General features: G+C 37.7%; 1 protein-coding gene across 1 annotated transcript in view; it reads right to left on the reverse strand.

The window, feature by feature from the left end:
* The window catches only part of LOC108676328 (myosin-VIIa), a 30,166-nt gene that overhangs the window by 1,152 nt on the left and 9,011 nt on the right, over positions 1 to 20,003 (reverse strand). The window contains exons 12-20 of the mRNA XM_018164391.1: positions 4,501 to 4,619; positions 4,012 to 4,270; positions 2,858 to 2,995; positions 2,323 to 2,478; positions 1,737 to 1,965; positions 1,203 to 1,331; positions 941 to 1,037; positions 599 to 696; positions 283 to 452 (exon numbers count right to left, since the gene is read on the reverse strand). Of these exons, the coding sequence (XP_018019880.1) occupies positions 283 to 452; positions 599 to 696; positions 941 to 1,037; positions 1,203 to 1,331; positions 1,737 to 1,965; positions 2,323 to 2,478; positions 2,858 to 2,995; positions 4,012 to 4,270; positions 4,501 to 4,619 (1,395 nt within the window). The remainder of the gene's footprint in view (positions 1 to 282; positions 453 to 598; positions 697 to 940; positions 1,038 to 1,202; positions 1,332 to 1,736; positions 1,966 to 2,322; positions 2,479 to 2,857; positions 2,996 to 4,011; positions 4,271 to 4,500; positions 4,620 to 20,003) is intronic.

Here is a 20,003-nt window from a genome sequence, read left to right on the forward strand (position 1 = left end):
GCAACCATCAGTGCAAGTTATTTTGCGCTCACTAGAACGTCTCCTTTTTTGAAAATAAAATTTTTTTGAATTAATACTCTTAATAACGTATTAAGAGTATTAAAGATAGAATGAGTATTCTGTGATGGAGTAATCCGAGGAAATACAGTAGCACTGACGCCATAAATTACTAAATTGACAAACAAGCTATTGATGCTCCGATCGTATCAATGTGGTTCAGTTCTCATCCAGACCATTAAACAACATAAAACATTCCAAGAAATATTTGGAACCAAGACAGACCTTTGTTGCGGGATGTATGAGAGATACGCCTTGTTTGTTGATGGCGATGAGCAAGTGGTCGGGGTAGTTAAGGTCAGTCGTCTGCTTCACTTCGAAGAAAGCCGACCCAAACGTTGGCCACTGATATATCAGCTTCAAGAAAGCTATCTTGGCGTCTTCAGGACTCATGCCTGCATAAGCGAGAGACAATTGCATCATATTTCAATTATTTCCGATCAATTTAGTCCTACTAAAATCATTCTATCGTGCTTCTGACAGATATCATCAAATCTATCAATGTTATTACCCGCAATGAAAAAACTATTTGATCACTCACCAGCATCCTGAGTGTAATGTTGCTGGATGTTCTTCTTCCAGTCGCTGGTGCTGAGGCTCTTGATGAGATCAGCGGGGACAAGCTCTCTCAACAGGTTCCTGATGAATTAGGGGACTTATTTAAGACGAAATACGAGACGCTTTTATTTTCATGAAAAAGAAGCGTTAAACTAAGGTTTGAAAACTAATGAGATTTTTGTCTGAAATTCAAATTTTCACGCATTTTACAAAACAACACAAAATTTTACAAAAAATTAACCATGAATAAAAAATGCCGATCATTTCTTCGGATCAAATAAAGAAATAATTCTTGTCAACATATCTAAGAGCATTTATTACTCACGGGAAAGCGGAGAACTCCTGCTTACTGTCGCCGAAACGAACTCTGTATACGTAAGCGGCAAGTTTCGCAGCCTCTTCCTTAGTGCATCGATGATAGCCTGAAAAACGGATGCAGAATAAATATAAATCAATCAAAATCAGAGCTGAGAATACTTCATCGTAAAGAATTTTGGGTTTGCCATGATTGTATTCAGAGTATGACTCTTGGTAATAAAGATATTGGATTTTTCACGTTTCTTATTTTTAATAATAATCTAACTAACCTCTGAGGAGCTTTGGCAGCTCCTGGTGGAAATGAAAGATGATGTCGGCATTCCTGTCCTTGCCCGGGACTGTGTTGGTCCACAGTTTCTTCATGAAGAAAACTTGATAGGTAAAGTGAGGCGTGGATCCTGAGGTTTAAGGAATAATAAACAAGTTATAACATTCGCATGGATACTCATTGTAAAGTAGCTAAAAGAAACATCTGTGCTAGTAAAAATTTCGACTGATTTTAATTATGGCTGGTATAGAGATACGTAGTTCTTTTATCACATTTCTTGGGAATGAAAATTGTATACACTCATAAAATTTAAATACTTGATTAATGCCTGGACATGCTGAGTATTTTCAGTTGAGCTTAATTTATTTTTCTGCGGGACATTGTGAACTACAAGAGATTGCAAAAGACTTAAAGTTTGAAATCATTTGTTAAAGACGCCAGATAATTCAGGTCTTCTTCCAAATCGTTTCTCAAAAAAGTGCTAGTATATATCTTCGAGAAATCATCTCGGTACTGCAAAACTTGATTTTTTTACCGTCTCTGGAGGGTCGGGCTTTCTTGATCCAGTCGGTAAGATGTCGGACGAAGTCGAAAAAGAAGTCTCCCTCGGGCACTGAAATTACTTTGTCGGCAATCTTAACGAAGAGTGAAAATCCTTCCGGGCTCTTCAGATTAAGACGATGGGAAATCGATGCACAGAAATCTTTAGCTCGCGTAGAAGAATCAACTTCGAATGCTTCGTCTGTGTCATCAGGGAAGTACACCTGAAAAACATGGCGCTAATATGTAGGCTTTCACACAAAATTCAGACTTAATTGGGGCTGAAATTTATTTTTTATTTGTAACTAAATGAATGAGCTTAAAAATAAAATAAAATGTAGTCATCTAAGACATTAAGCACGAAATTCTAGCAACATTGTAATTAAATTTGGATCTCCATTTACGGGTATAACTGGAATCTGAATTACCATTGGATCATAACAACGCGTCAACAGATGAATAACCCGCCGCCAATGCTATTCTTAACCAACAAATGAAAAACTTGACGCCAATGTCATTCATAACTAACGCCAGGTAAATATACATTATAGCTACCATCAGTTATATGTTACCCTACGTACCTTATGGAAGATCTGAGTGGTCTTGTGGTGGATGGCCTCGACTTCGACTTGATGAGGCGGGTACTTGCGCTGGCCGTGCTTGAGCGTCTTCTGCAGCCTGTGCAGCGAATCCTGCGCTATCGGATGCCGACGCGATCTCAGGAACTGGCTCAGCTCCTGTTACAAAATTTATTTTGCGATAACTCAGATATCAAAATGAAACCATATATAATGTTTTTTTACCACATTCGTGATTTAAGAGACCCAACTTAACAAAATTCCAGAATAGAAAGAAGATCCAGATGAGTCAGAGAACCCCCCGTATATTAAAGTGACGGAGTATACATCACAAGAACTGTATAAAAAGCATGAGAAAAAATCCAATAACACAGAACACATTTGCATAGTAAAGTTGTATCACTACGATGGAACTATTTGATAGAGCGGTCATTAAAAATAGATTTTTTGTTATTTCATGATAATTTAAAACCAATAAAATCCATTTGTATGTCTCTTTCTTCCATCACACTCATTCCGTTTCATCGCATGTCATTACCTTCATCAAGGTCTGTGAGCATGTGAAGAGACCTGTAGCGAGCCACATCAGCTCCCAACCTCTTTCTTCACTCAGCCGATTTCTGTTGTCAGTGAGCTGCTTCATCATCTGACAGTATATTTCGTCCCTCAATATTTCCTGTAATATAAAAAATTAATATATTTCTCCAGACAAAATCGTTGAGAGTGGATATAATAAAATAAAAATGAAGGTAATTTTATAAGATGCTATTTTATTATAAACACACAATAATTATATTAAAAAAGTATACCTTAATGTAGTGGATTAAAAATTCCCTACTACTGGCCATTAGACCGCTAAGATCAAGCGTGACCAGCGTAACGTGAGCGTTATATTTTTTTTTGTAGCCGTCAGTCAGATTAAGCTGCTGATCCCGAACGGCGTACTGATTCCTCTCCTATAGGATTTTAACTCCAACGCTAAGACGAGTTGTTGCATGTGATAGTGTTGGGATTAGTATATATTGACAAGTACTGGGAAATTTGTGAATATAATTGGATTGTCCTGTGTAGGTATTTATCCTTTGTTGTCTATTTTATGATCACGCTCTTAATCTTTTAACTCTAGCTCTCTCGTTTCGTGTCCTATTTGCAAACATTTTTTCCCAGTATCAGATTTGTAAATTTTTTAGTTTCCTATTTGGCATCAGTTTTGTAAAGACTACCCGTTCTGATTTGTTAAGTTAATAGTTTGCTGTTTATCTTTAAATACTTTAGCTTTGTCATTGGCGTTTCGACCCCGTCCAGCCAAAGCTAAGCATAGTAAACCAATAGGGGGAAGCTTGTTACAAATATCTTCCGGTAATTGTTAGGCGTGACAAGAAGACCATCCGAAGTTTGAATTGTCATTTGAATTTCTGCGGCTAGTTCGTCACATATACTATAGTATAAAATTTTAAGTGACAGAAAAAAAACAACGAAACTATCCAGCAAAACCCGGTGGAAGTCTAGTAGCTACTTCAAACTATCGCCAGTCATGAAAAGATCCGGTCAAATGACACGAGTTTAGATCTATGAACAAGGCACGAAAAGGAAAAGAATCGGCGGCAGGCCACATCAGGCCTACACTTCAGCGCCGACATCACTATGTTATGTTATGTTAAAACTTATTAGGACAAGGTAACCTCCACTCACATGCTTAAGTGGTCCGTCGAAGATCTGATCGGTAAGATCGTTGCCAGTCCTGTTACGCCTGGATGGCAGATCTCCCATGTACTTGAGAATAGCAGCAAATGCGTAGACGGACTCTTGAGCGAGCTCCTCCTTCTGCAGGAGCTTCTTCAGGAGAGGTTGCTTGATGGGCTCGCGCGAGTACCGCCACAGAGTCTCAACGCCCGGCCGCCTTGCTGAGGCGAGGGTGATCGAACGCGACATCGTGCGTTTTGGCGGAGGTCTGAGAACAAATATTAGTTGAATTTTCCGCATTTTGGAGCAAAGTTATGAGAACGCAGAAGTATTTCTTAAAAATATAATGACACACTCCAATATCCACGTCATAATATTCAAATAATTCAAACATAAACTATAACTTCTCGTACTATGTGTGGGGAAACTTTTAAATAATCGACGCGAAGTGAAATTCATTATGCTGGAAGGGGTTTAAGAAAAATAGGAGTCGCTCACCTGAAGTGGTCGACTGCATAGTCTTCGAGAGTGTGAGGCTTGTCCGCGGGGTCCGAGCCATTGAGCTGCGGCGTCACAAGCCGTCGGCCGTGTTCTGCCCCTTCGGCGCTGAACAACGCCTGAGCACAACAAAGACGTCTCATCAGTTGTATATAAACTAATAAATGCCAACTGAATTAAAACTGTTAGTTTCCTAATACAAAAATAAAAAAAGCTTTGCTTAACGCGCAGATTTTTGTTAGAACAATGGCTGCTAAACAAATCTGTCACACGCTTCTTTGGTCCATGTGAAATGGGGGCGTTCAAGAGTTTTCTTTTAATATTATCAATGTAAAATGAACTAGCGCTAACCTTCAGCAGCTACTAGATCTCTCGGAACGTGAAAGTTTTTAGAAATTAATTTGTATAATAGTATTTTCCCAGAGCTTGAAGTTTACACGTAGGAACATATGGCAAGCTCATCTAATTCCGTGGAAAGTCTCGACAATCAAGTCTCGGGAACTTGACTGAAAGCCCCGAGACTTCGAAAGAGAAATCAGAACGTCAACATTGCACACAATGAAGCGGTTCTAACGAGATCGAGTGTATATGTTTACTTATTTCGTTAATAAAACATACAATACATACTTACATAGACATTTTCGGATGTTTGACATGTTTTCAAACAGTAAAAAATGTACCAAAAAGCTGAGAAATTAATTTTTCATTGATTTAGGATGCGCCCAGTGATTACTTATCAGCATAATCTAAAGACACGATTCACAATTTTCTGTATATTTGTAGTAGCTGAACATAAAATTATCCAGTTTTATTTCCTTAACAACTCTTTCAGAAAGGAAAACTCGGCATTGAGCAAATAACGCAAGTAAAAACGAGTGAAAGTTACGAAGGTATTTTTAAAATATTCCGTTTTCCATGATAGGAAGACCAAGGATAGCATGACGCGCGAGGCTCGTGGGAAGAAAGTGCGGTTTTCTAACAAGGATATTACGCATTGCGTTTATAATTATAAATTTTTCATAGAAATACCGAAACGTTCAGGCATGAATGAGTTCAACTATTCGCGCGCCTAAAAAAGCATGTGAACCAACTACAGTATTTATTCATAGAACTCCCAGTATGAATGCTACGAAACAAATATTAAGGTATTAAAATGTTCCAAAATAAACATATTTCTCGCCGAAACATCAAAAATGCGCTGCAGGATTTCTAAATATTATCTCAACGCGTGCAAAGTGTATGCACATGTATACATCATCAGTACTTTGTATGCTTTAGAAGGTTTGTTTGCTAGTGAGTTTGTAGCCTTATACAGTATAGCTATTTAAGAGATATTCCGACGCGTCTCTAGCTATGATCCCTATCATATCAGGAGAATCTGAAATTGATTTTAACGGAAATTTTTTGAAGCTTCGCTAACGGATATTATTCAAACGGATTATTATTATTCTTCATCAACGGATGAAGCTGTTGGATATTATTTTGGCAACTTATGATTTGAATGACATTTCTCTGTTTAACTTATTTCAGCTTTAAAAATTATTACAATGTCAGTCAAAGCATTCAATTAAGGGATTCTTTGGTATTATTTATAGGAGACTACGCCGGGCTCGCCTGCCAGTTGACAACATTTTTCATGAGCGCACATTTATTTTTCATTTCCTCGTGGTAGCCAGGCTTTCAAAACGCGGTATAGCTGCTGCTCTATATCGCGAAAATAAACCAAAGCAAGTCCTGACTGGAATGGCCTCCCACATAGCAGACGCGTGACCTACACAGACGCTATGGAGAAACCGAGAAAGTAAGGGAAAGGTTTCTTCTGAAGCTTCTTCACCTAACCCTGGCCTCTACAAAAGACAACCGCGAATAGTCCCTTTTTTATTGCACTCCACCTGGCCAGCTCCCTAATTGAGAGGGTGACTTGAAATTGTGCTTCACGCTGGAGCTGAACACCATAGCAAGATTTAATACAAGAAAATACACAAAAAATTGTGCTCACAGTCAATCAGACATGAATATTATTGCAATGAAGCGTATTATTATAACAGAACGCATGACTGATAGATCTGTATTCCACATACAATCTGATAGACTACATATGAATGAGCATGTTGAAGTAAGTTTTATGTAAAAAACACTTTTAACAAGAAATTTATCTATAATAAGCTATTCATCGTTACCGAAAAACGATAAATTTTCGTTCATATAACGCGTGTTGCTCTTATACATATAAAAATATAGCCTATCAAGATGAAAACTAAAATACGTATCACAAACAAAAGATGACCTCGAATGTAACAAATAAGTTCGTTTACTAAAGGATGTCTTGACATATAGCCCATTATTTCCTAAACAATTGGACTGCAAGAACTACAGCGGGGTTCCATAACAGTATTCTTATCACGTTCATGAGATGTGACAGAGCGTTTGCTGCATCGGCAGGAGCATTAAAAGGACAAACTAAGGACGAAGTTTTCGATGGATAATATATATGTGAGATCGAATGGAAGAGTGAAGCGGCGAAATCATCGAATAATTTTGTATTGCACGTTGATCATAAAATAAAACCAACACCATATATGCCTTGTGTTTGGTGTACATACCACAAGATTACTTGAAGCCTCCACACCATAACTCACAGAAGACCATGACCAGAACGCTACACTTGACGAATCACGTTCATCACCATGACCAGCATTTATCACAAGAGACTGGAGCTCAACGTAGACCACTATATAAACCAACAATGAGATGCAACACTTTAACAACCTTTACTGTTTTAATGTGAGGCTAGTGCCCTTCATTAGTGTTGACATTTAGAAACTCCTTCATTCGATGCATATACTTCAACCGCGATACAAGCTATCACTTTTAAAGCCTGCATTACTAATATTAACTATTTTAACAGCGCTACTTCACCCGCACTGCACCGTTTTGTCTTTGCGTATCATGATAACACATTTATTTTTATAATTGTATATCTGAATTTCCTGAAAGCATATCTACACAAAGCGCTTACTTGCTGTGACAAGCAGGGCTTGATGGTGGTGTAGGGGGGCGGGGGCGGAAGATATGACATGCTACCGTACATGGACGGCACCGGAGCCGGCATCATCCATGGAGGACAGTACTCAGGAGGCGGCGGGAGCAATAGCTCCATCATTGTGATGCGATTATTTCACGAAACCAAATATCTTAATAAAGAGGATAAAGAACTCCTATAGAGTACTCTTGTAACTACTCTTGTAAGTTGTCTTTTAACTAATCAGTCTTATGTTGTCAAATCATTTCCAGGTTTCGACAAATGGTCTGAATAGTCACAAAGCACTTCCAAACTCGTAACCACTTCTAAACTGATTTAGTTCATAAAATCTGAATTCTAAACAACTGAAATGTAAGAATGACGGAGAACAAAAACCTGACATTATGAGTAGTCATTCTAACATGAAAAAAAATACAAAATAAAAGAACGTCTGACTTTCTAGAGACTCGTGAGTTCAAGTTCTCAAGGATCACGGACTGCAGTGGACCTGTTTACGAACACTGAATGTATCTAAAGAGCGTGAAGGAAGCTCGTGCTCAATCTAAACAACAGTTCAGATCATAGCGGGAGCAGCGGCGGCGTGACCGAGAGTTACGCGCTTGTTTGAGTAGCGGTGCGCTGCATGCGAGAGGCTGCGCGCTGACCGCCGCCGAGTTACGAGCGTCGTAGGTGAGAGACCTCACGACGGAGCGAACGGAAGCCACAAATTTACTGTGCAGTGTGCATGGCAGGCATATCACCCAAGCCTACATGGTGTGTTTCCTTAGTATATGTTTGGGACGTAGCAGTCCCAGGCCACGATGGATCGCCGCCTCTGATTATCGTTCATCCGCCCTCATTTGGGCCACCTGATGCACGATGCGCGATGCATGATGATTGTGTGTGCTGATAAAACGAAGGTACTTTCATAAGAAATATTCGTAGAATAATATTATAAGTGACATATGGTGTGTGGAGATCTACTGAAGCAGATAAAATTTTTGCACATAAATTAAATTGTTATGACTTTTGAAGAAATTTAGGATAGTTTTCACTAAATTATGAACGCAGTGCTGATATAAGAACTGTAGCCCCTTACTTGAGATTTTTATGTAAACCATTCTGCGACGCCCATCATCAGACAAGTCACACCATATCGTTTAAAATTATGTTCGTTCCGTACTGACTTTCTCTACACTGAATATTGACAAGATTTACTTGCGTACACTTCAGTAAAAATAACTTACATTCACAAATTTAACCGTTGTACGACCATTTCTCAGATTGGGCAAGTATTTCTATGTCCTGAATTATTAGGAAACGTCTAAATATTATGATTCATTTGTATATGAAATGAGGCATAACTGTGAATTAGAAGCAAATTTTAAAATATGCACGCAGATATCCAAAATACTCAAAAAAGGTTTAATTGATCAAGATTTTCATTTATTTTTTTTATTGACGGTAGCTGATGTTAAATTGAGGGTTGCTTCGAATATCATATTGTCACGCAGGAAACTAGAAGTGAAGATTCCATAACTGACAATAGAGAAATGTTCAGGCTTGAAGGCCGGGAAGTCTTATCTAAACTTCCCTTACTTCTTTTGATAAAGCAAATAGCTGGCAATGCTACACCTGTTGAATGGACTGAAGAAGATCAATTTTCAGCATGGACTACAGTTTTCAAGTGAATTAGCCCACTGGGATGCAATTTACATTCCTGCTCAAAGCTTCAAAGGCCGTGACACAATTGACGTTATTGACTTCTACGGACGCTATTGACAAATGTCAATAAACCTTAGCTGCCAATTCATTAAGAGCGATACATTATTTTGGCCCAAAAATGGTACTAAACATTATTTGCCCATCAATATGAAACAGCGGAAAAACTTGCTTAAAAGTTGCCAATGATTGTCAATGTCATAATATACGAGTATATTATTTATTTAACAGATAATGCAAAAATTCCTTCAGTGCCAAAAAGAGCGTGAATAGAACCAGCTTTTAACATGTAAAAATTCCATGATATTAAAATATGACTCGTCTAAGAGATATGTAGTGTAATGATCACAATGCACTTTCGTGTTCAGCAACCCATTGTTTCTGAAGCGTGTGTACGCTGTACAGTACTTAGCACACCTAATATCACGATATAGACGTTAACGAATGCATTATCTAATATCTTTTGTGACCTAAATGGAGAAATCATCAATGCGGAATTATCTGTACACTCGATTTATAACACTCCTCGCCAACACCCTGTGGCTCAGTGCAGCTTATACCGCTTCTCTTTATTGAGGAACTAGACCGTAACCTTCCATATCACGACTCACAAATAAGGTCATTCTTGCAATAACGCTGGCAACATTGCAGCACCTTTTCTCGGTCGTAACCATGCAGGATTTCTGTAACAACTCTGTGGAACAAATTTCTAGCGGCAAGCTCTTATACAACTTTGAATCGCCACGGATATTAAGCGCACTGTGAGCATCATAGCTGAGAAAATCATGCATAATCGATTTGAAATTTATTGTAAGACATCGCTTATGCTGTGGCTTTGAAAGAAAATTTAACATATTAAAGGAACATTTGTTAAAGACGCTTGACATATTGGCACCTACGAAGGAAGTTGACGTGAGCAACATTAATCAACAATTTTTGAAGTTCAGCTATTTCTATCAGTCACTCGCAGACTTTGCAGGGGAGAGCTCGTATTTCATCACCATGCGTCCAATTAGAACAGGAATTAATTCATTATTTTGAAGCTGTTCGTGGCCGTTTTAGTTTAGACTTTAGGGACGTCGGAATGCGGAAAATGTGATTTACTAGATTATTGTGTGGTGTGAAGCCAGAGCGAAGATTTGTAGTGTGGTCCTGAAGTGTATTATTAAATTATGATACGTGAAATGATGTGAATCGATGCATATAATTTGTGTTGGTTTATTCTATTTGTATATTCATTGCTTTAGTTAACCATTCAGATGTTTAATTATTCATTTATTCTTTTACGAAAGCCTTAAACCTAAGACATGACACTCGAGACTTAAGTCTTCTCCGATGAAATATCAATTTAGCCAGCACGTGGATTGTTTATACTATAGTGGATAGATTGTGCAATAAGTGATTTTAATAGAAGAATTTCAGTGACCATACAACCATGTTCGATCATGTAGGCCGAGTTAGTGTGTCGGCGACTTCAACAATGTGATGTATTAGTGCTCAACCCAGCGAACAAGAGATTGTACGCTGCGCATGAAACCTGGGAGAGGGAAAACTAGCGACCGGTAATGCGCGCAAATTTGTCGGCGCATGAGGCGTTGCACGCACACCGCACCAGCCCGGAAACTGGTGGCAGCGCAAAGCCAAGGATAGATGACCTACTTAGGTTGCGGTGCCACCGAGCGACCTGCTGGTGGCGCTTCCCATTCGGACTACTGCACACTCGCGCGCTACAACTTTTTCTGCAACAGCAGTAATCTGGACCAATTCCTTGGCCGCTACCCTGGCCACAATAGCTAGGGGATAAACTGCTACCGTCTGGGTTGGAGATAAGTGGTACTGTAAAGAAACTGTCCGAAGATTTTGTAGTCTAATTATGGCTACCGTAAAATTAAGACTTGCATTTCGCTTTGCTCGAGGCCAAGCCTTGTTCTACATTCATATAAAAGAGCGAGACGAAATAAGTTGACTGAGTTTGAGATAAACAGAGCCTACACCCAGAAGTGAAGACTATAATGTTTTATTATACGAAGTAGACGTCTACTTCCGAATGCAGATCATCCGATCAGTAGGGCCCCTTGAACCGGTCTCAGAAGAGCGGACAACGGTACACTCAAAGCGCTTCAAGCTCGACAGCCATTCGATGCTCAAACGCTCCAGGTGCCGTCATTACGATTATCTACACGATGCGTTAGACTTCATTAAAAACACCTTACACTTAGCTACCTCAGAGTGATTTCATTCACTTGTTCTGAAAAGTTCCTTATTCTTTTATATCTCGAGTTTATTGGCGCTAATAAGATATTTAGGAAAATTAAGGTATGCATGGCACACAACAAAAATGAGGTAGCTATGCAGTATGCACAACACAACTTTCATTTATGCTTAACACACACAAAAAAAATATATAGGTGCTAGACTTCGTGACAGAGTAGGGTGAAATTTTTAGTGTAAATTTTGTCGATACTCGACTTTGTCATGATCGAAAAGATTAAAAAAATTAAAATAAAAGCAGCACTAGTACAATGAAGAATACTTAGCTTTTGTGCTAGCTCATTCGTTCAATCCAGGTAACTTCAAAACATAATTCAATTAAAAATTTTATGAGATCATAGGTATCGATATATATAGGTAGAAAAAAAAACAGAACTATATAAATGAGTAGATGTCACGTTCAGACCCTAATGCCCTCCATCATTCAGCAATGCTGGAAATCAGATCAAACTGGTAAAATTGTCAATGTGTGTACAAGTATTGAATAAAAACCATGACAAGGAGATTTATCTGCACAAAAAATTGATTCGCAACAATGGTTGCAAGCTATTACCGGGACTTTTTAGCAGTTAATACGACAACAGCTTCCACAAAACGCTTATTTCTTTGCGTCGAGCGAGATTCGAGTTACTGCACGTTATCGTCAGCAAATCATTATTTTTAAAACTATAAAAAATTTTGGCTCAGACTAGCTACTCCATGAAAAATTTTTAATACTAAGCTGCAGATTTTGAGCAAAAAAAATTCGACCGTGGAGAAAGAAATGCTTGAAATGATCACCTCCGCCGAGGCTTTGGCATTGCCCACCAATTTCACGAATTTACGGCGTCAGCCTAGGAGTGTGAACGCGACGAAATACTCAACGTGCAGGGTAACAGACAACCAGATCATCCTCGATGATAACAATAATTGACGAGACACAGGGCAGGGTGCATTGACAATGAATGGTTAATATTCGAGGACACGAGAGAAAATTAAATTATTATAAATAATCATTTCTATTCAAATTTAAAACGTATATTGATAGAATGAACGTTTAAAACATTTAAACTGCCTTACAACTGTCTTACAGTAAGCTACCAATAAGTAGAAACTAAAAGTCAAGGATCGCCGAAAAAAGTCCTATGACCGGGATAACTTTTAAATAAAATTTTCGAACTCGGTGCTCAAAAATCATTTCTTTCGGTTTGTTAACGTGACTCCATACGACAACTCCTTTGAAAAAGCTTCAACAGTCGGCACGGTTCGAACAAAAACGTAACGGGGCCCTGGTAAAGAAAAAATGATCTAGGTCCAAGTCCCGTATAGTTGCTCGAGTCCGAAGCATCGGCGCACAACCAGCAAACACGAAAGTTCCCGATGCACTGGCGGTAAGAATCGACTTGGAGTGCTGGCAGGAGGGAGGGGGGGAGGCTGCGAACAATTTACCGGCTTTCATCCAGGCAGCAGTGAGGTTACCGCCTTTCTACGCTGAAAATGATCATGAAATATTCTAGAAGCCATTTTTTCATTAATTCTGTTCAGCTTGAAAGGAAAGAGGAAAATTCTTCAATTTATAAGAAAATTAGTACTTTGCCAACTTATTGTTACTCCTAAACTATTGACGCTTGCTTCATTCAATTATAAAATAAGATGCAGAATACAACCAAGATTTATTAGTTTTTGTATGACTTATAACTTCTTTGGTATTTACAACCAAAATAAATTCATATTTTTCGTAAATAATTCGAATGTTGGAACCTAACCGTAACAAGTCCTTGCATTTTTGAAGATGCTATTCAACATAGACTGTATGTTCAAAAACAATTTCTGTGAGGTAAACCTCTATCTAATCAAGGGAAAATCGTTAACACCATCGCCAGTTGTCATGCCGACGCTGCATTTGTGCGCAGTGCAATGAAGGCTGTGTAATGATATCAACATGCGTTGTGAACGACTATTGCTCAGGGACGGTTCTACCAACGGGACGCATGTGTTTCTGGAATGACTAAGCATATTTTTTTGACGGACCTTAGGATCGTTTGAAAAAAGGGAAGATCCAGCAAACACGAAGTACAAAGCGAAAGGTTCAATGGCATACGAGATAGTAAGATTCATAGAGCTACTTCATACCGGTGCATAAATAACTTATTTTTACGTTATAAGAGGCACTTTCTAGTCTACTAAAATTGCACAGTTTGATTACAATATCATATCGCAATGTTTTATGTCGTGACTAAACGTAAGAATAAAATAACGTTAGGCAAATTTCTCTAATTATTAATCCAATTCTTGCAAAGATTCCGGGCACAAATTATCCTGAGTTTATATTTAGAGTATTAATCTTAAGGTTGATGGTAAACGCCGCTGTAAATTAAAAACATCGGAAATGCGATTCATTACTGAAATTTCTAGGATGAGATGACTTTTGAGAAGCATCATTGAAGGCAACAAATCGTTCGCCTTTATCAAAGGAGGGTGGATCGCACGTCGATCGATCAGTGACGGTCGCTTGAGTTGCGTCTTGGTTGAAATAAACTCAGCGACGGAAGGCGTGAAGCACTCGAGCGCTTACTTGGGTGCTCTATAATTAAGAGACGGCATTAGGAACAGTGAACTATTTCGGCATACTACAAATTTAGTCTGAATAAAATTTAGTCTACTTCTGAAAGAAACACCATAAAATCTATAGAATTATGATCACTTAATTAAAACGTCGGTATTTCACGACTAACTCCTGAATAAAATCTGGCCATGCATGATCAAATTATGGCGGTGCATGTCTAGTGAAAAATGTTTTAATTATTTTACTTGAAAATAATGCAAATTTATGGATTACATCACCGCGCAGTGACATTTGACACTCGTGGTCATAAAAATCGCGTTAAGATTAATTAATTATAAAATAAAATGAGAGTTTTATTTTTTAACACATGCGGAACTGAAGAGTCCATTCGACTAGTTACCATCGTCTAAAATGTCTAAGAACGGCTTAAAAAATAACTGAAAATACAACAAGGTTAGCTAGATTTGCAAGCTGACGAGTCACGAGAGTGTAAGTTTTTGAGTTACAAGGAAATCAAGTTTTCAAGGAAACACACTTGATCAAATAAACTCAATTTATTCAACCAAATTTTTTGGACGGCGCAGGCTCTTCCAATTCTAACCAATTCATGGTTAGAAAAAATGTAACGTACAGCATCTCTGCTTCCTGAAAATTGAAGTAATAAATGTACTCTGAAGCAAAGCCCCGACACTGGGACATCCCGACGTAACTCTTATCAAAAAAATGGTTGCTCCTAGCCATGCAATTTTTAAAGACCGTCAGGAGCCCTCCTGGCTACGGTGACAGGCTGCACGGCTCTCATTTGTCTCAGTAGCTCGAGACTCTCGTCGTCTAAATGTGACGCGGAGGTGCAAATCAAACCATAATAAGAGCAAGTCATGCTCTGATTACAGTGCAGGATACGACACTGATAATCTAACGTCATTCTGCTAATGTGATTTAATGCAGGAAGGATAATTCGAGACACTAGCACCCAATATTTGCCTCCATGCCACGAATTTAGCTCCATCTTCCTCAATATATAGCATATATAGTCACAAAATTACTATGACAATTATTAGTCCTCTAAAAAATCAATACTTTCAGAAATACCTGTAATATTGCTTAGTCCAAATTCCCGTGGATGACATAAATTTAAAAAATTCCATTTGTTCTATAATCATCAAATGAATTTCTCTAAGATTTTTTTTAAAGGCCTCCCACACTCACCATTCCAACAAAAAAAAGGAATTGATTTTATTTATTAAAAACAGGGAATGGTTTCATGTCAATGATCAGGGCCCCGACCTTAACGCCTCTGATGGTGGCCGACCTAAGTGATGGTGGTCTAAGATAACAGCGCAATCACATAAATATTAATATTTATACACTTGGGTAAAACCCTAGCTGTTAACAATTTCTTTTCGCGATGCTAACACCAGTTGAGAAACATTTTTACTTGGGTTGGAATTATTTGTTGATGAATATGAGTACAAATGACATTGACTGAAAATTTGATTAAACATGGACGATTCAGAATAGTCATGAAAAAACAATGGCACTGCTGAATATTGGCAAAATCACACAAAACTAGAACTAAAGTTAGATAACCAAAACAATCTTCATCGCGTAAGCCATCAAATATATCAACGTTCATACAAAAGTATAAGCGAGTAAAATAAATTGACATGACGACCGCCCGTATGAAGCACTGCGTTGCGACAATGAAGGGAGTCAGCAGCTCACGCAAGAGTAACGTTCATTAGATACCAGTAACTCTGCCCAGCAGGTCTGCCTTGCAGCTTTTGACACACGGAGTCGTGCCAGCCCTTCAATACCGAGGAGGCGAGCTGCCGACCTCACAGTAACCTCTGAGCAGCACCCAAGAGGTCATGGAACCCTTGTCATGCTCAAGAAAGGGTATGCCACATGCCAAGCATGCATGGAAAGAAAATTCCTACGCTCAGGACCAGTTTAAGTACAACTCTACAAAGTCCTTTAAAGAAAATGGGGCGGTAGGAATGGAAAATGCGTCCATTGCTTTCTCGTAGTTTTTCCTCATGACTCTTGAGTTTTATCCCAGAAGATTGTCCATTTGAATGTAATCTTCGCAACCTTTGGTGGATCTCAAATGTAGTCTTTTATTACGTATAATTTTTAAGCAAAAGTGAGTTAAGCATCCTCACAAGTCAAAAATATGAGTTGAGAGCGCTTGTTGAACGTTATAATCACATAATTCTTGTCTGACTGAGATGCAAGAACCCAGCTTTATGCTCGATATACATTCGAGCGCACATGAAAGTATAAAAATAATCGATATACGTTGATTTCGATTGAATATGAAGAAATAATGAAAGAATTTTTCCACGTTGCCTCTAAAGCTTAAATTCGCATCAGAACGACATGTAGAGAATGTGAGCAACGATATAAGTTTGACTTATAACATAAAGGTCACATCTGAAGCTACAAAAAATCCGCAAAGAAGGAAGTAACAACAATAGAATCCATCAGCAATGAGGAATAAGACCCAAATATTTTCAAGACCATCTCGGGATCAGTAAGTTCAAGGGTGTTTATCGCGGAGCCAAGTACTGCTTGATGTTTCATCGGAAAAATCGTCCAATTTACCAATAGCCGCATTCACAAGCAGGAATATTTAACATTTTGAGCGAAGTCTCGCACGAATTCATGTATCAAGAGGGTCGTATCCAGCATGTAAATAGAAAATATTCGTCATCAAAAAATCTATGTGTATTTGCCAAATTATATAATGTAACGCAGAGTAGTAAACATGCACACACAAATAACTTTGCGCATTCTGCTGTGATTTATAGCTAAATTTTAATTCCATTGCATTGAGTTAGTCCGCATATTGCTGATCAGTTGAAGAAATTCAGCAAATGAGTAATTGGCGGCCAACTGAAACACTCGAGGCTTGCGACACCAGAGAGCCCTCAGAGCGGACTGGTCAGCAGGCATTCAAATATAATGCATGCGCCTTCCTCTACAAAAGGTCAGGGAAACAACAGATCATTAGCACGATTTAGAGCAAAACAGATTATGACTATAATTGATAATGATTATCATTGATGAAAATTCGATTGGAAAAATTCATCTTCATGTCGTATTTTATTTAATAATGTTGATTCAGAAGTAATAATGGTGGTGAGAGTAAGCAGACCGAGTAAAAAATGGTAAGAATGTGCATTTATGCGTAGCTTTTAAGCTATCCCTGATCTCATGCCAAGGAAGTTCGTCTTTCAATGGTAGTACCGTAACTCTAGATCTAAAATGAAAAAAAACAACTGCGCTGATGGAAAATAATACTTAATAGTACTTAAAACTTAATAATAATACAGCTTTGAGAAATTAACGTCGGATAATTGTGAAAACTAACACGACAGTATAGTATAATCGGTTCTTGCGAAATCGTTATAATTCAAATCGAATTTTATCATCAAATCAAATTTTACAATTGAGAAAATACCAATTTGGTTCAATTTTACTCCGAAAAAATTTCAGAATAAGGTGTTTATAAATATATAGTAAAGTAATTTAAACATTCTTGTATAGTTGAAAAATGTGAATGATACGAGAATTCGGACTGAGTTCACTTTTACTGGGCAACTTTCTCTCCACTGCGATAACATCTCGCCCCCCTAAACAACGTCTCGCCATTGAGAAACAGGAAAAGGAATGACAGTGCAGCTGTACGTCTGCAAACCTTGAAAGATGAAAACGGAAAAATCTAACTTCAACGGAGGAAATGGAAAAATAAGGGAATCATAATTTTCAATTTTAGTGAAGCGTTAAGAGAACTACTCTGCGAAACAAATTTCGAAAACGCATCAATATAAATTTCAACACAAGAAATAATAAATGGATTTTGCGTAAACTTTATTTTCACGCTCACAAAACGCAATCAAAGAAGAACCGACACTGAAATGTAGAGAGAGAGAGGCCCATGTATAGTGAGAGTATCAACTGCCGCAGCCACTACCTTGACTTGCACGCAACGAGCCAAAGATCCGAGAGAGGCACGCCATTCAGTCACGATACATGAGCTCACCATACTGGTATGCGTGCTACGGTGCAGCATCCACGATACCGCCAGAGTATCCTTATGTTTAGTTAAAAGACTCGTAGATACGAACTTTCCTTCAATGAATTATCTGAAGACGTCATAGAGAGAGAATTACGCAACAGTGACGCAACGGTTGAAGGCATAAAATGATTTTTTCGAACGCGTACTGCGAATTGGTGCGAGGGTGTCGACTATAGAAACAAATCATTTATTCAATGGGATTTGTTCTTGTCTCGAAAATCAAAGCTTTAAATGATGTTTAGTAGTAATCTATAGATAATACTGTATTTAAATTAAATTTTCCGTATCACGGAAACAAATATGGGTAAAATTACCATAGCATATCAAGTTTATGCATAAAGGAGCAATAAATAATGTCAAAAATTAACTAAATAGCTTCGAAGTTATTGTTTATACTAAAAACGTTTTAATCAAGATGCATGCATGCATTCACTTAAGTACTGTGGTTCAGACATTCGATTCAATATCCAACTCGTATAACATAGCTTAAAATGCACGTACTGTACGTATATCTAAATGCAACCATAATGTACATTGAAATTCTTCTTCGAAATTAGCAAAAATATTTTACAGCAACGTTATATGTCATTATTTTCCCTCTAAATATATCCCAATATTCGAGAAAAACTTTTAACATCATTTTAAATTACCGTAAACCTATTCACTGCCTTGAACAACAAATTTGATTGATGCGGAAAATACAAATAGCAAATAAAAATGAAAATCAAGCACAGAGGCTTTATCAAAAACTGATCGTACTCGCGCGGGAAAGTCTGTTTTTTTCTTCACACCCGAAGCTTTAAAAATTAATAACACAATTATTAAAAAAGGTGGCTCGAGTCATACTAAGGTGGCTCGAGTCATACTTTATTATTGAACTAAAATTTGTTTCTTGATGAATTACTGGAATAAGACTGAAATTTGCTTTTCATAGAAATAAAATCGAGAGATTAACTTTGCGCAATGTGGTTTTTGCGCCAGAATAAATCAATGTCGCGGTCAAAGTGAACGCCCATGGCGGCAGTGAAAGGTCCCAAAAATACTACAAATATGCTCAGATTTTCTGGTCTCAAATACTTTCTGGTCTCTGGGCAAACGCTATAGAGGAGCAGAGTGCTCTGATATTCGAAAACAAAGACACAAAAAGTTACTTTTTACCTTTGCTATTCGCGAACCTTGCATCGCTGGGAATTTCGTCAAACTTCGATTCACATGAACTGTTTTGACAAATCTACGCTACGCTTGTGTGCTCTTAAATCATGGAAAACGATATGACGAAAAAAGATTAATTCTGGGGAAGTATCGAGATTAGCGCAATGAGAATTATTATTACCTGTACAAATAAATATCCAATATAGATATATGGTACGAATACAACGCTTAACAAAAATTAAAAATATTATAGCAACCGTAAAATAAAATAATTTAATCAATATGAAAAATATTAATGAAAATATTAAAAGCATATTAAAAATTATATGTAAATAATTGGCACTAAAGAATGTTTTGAGTTAGGTACTTCTATAATACAATGCAGTTTGAGAGAAGAACCTGGAAAATATGAAAAATTCTGTTTACGAAAAGCAAATTTTTTATCTACAAAAACACAGCAGTAATATTTCTCCATGATATATTCATTCAAATACACCAATTGAAATAAAATATTAAAATTGTAAAATGATGAAGAAGAAAATGAGAATAGACAGACATATCTTATAAAAACAATTTTCTATCGACAGCGATGTGCCAACAAATTTAATTGGAAGCACCGCCATATTTTGAGCGATAATTTACGGATAAGATCGTCGACCGAGCTCTGTACGTGACTGGCATTCCGATCAAACTTTCTTCACGCTCAA

This window comes from Hyalella azteca, unplaced genomic scaffold (genome assembly GCF_000764305.2).
Source record: "Hyalella azteca isolate HAZT.00-mixed unplaced genomic scaffold, Hazt_2.0.2 contig1885, whole genome shotgun sequence".
NCBI classification, from domain to species: domain Eukaryota; kingdom Metazoa; phylum Arthropoda; class Malacostraca; order Amphipoda; family Hyalellidae; genus Hyalella; species Hyalella azteca.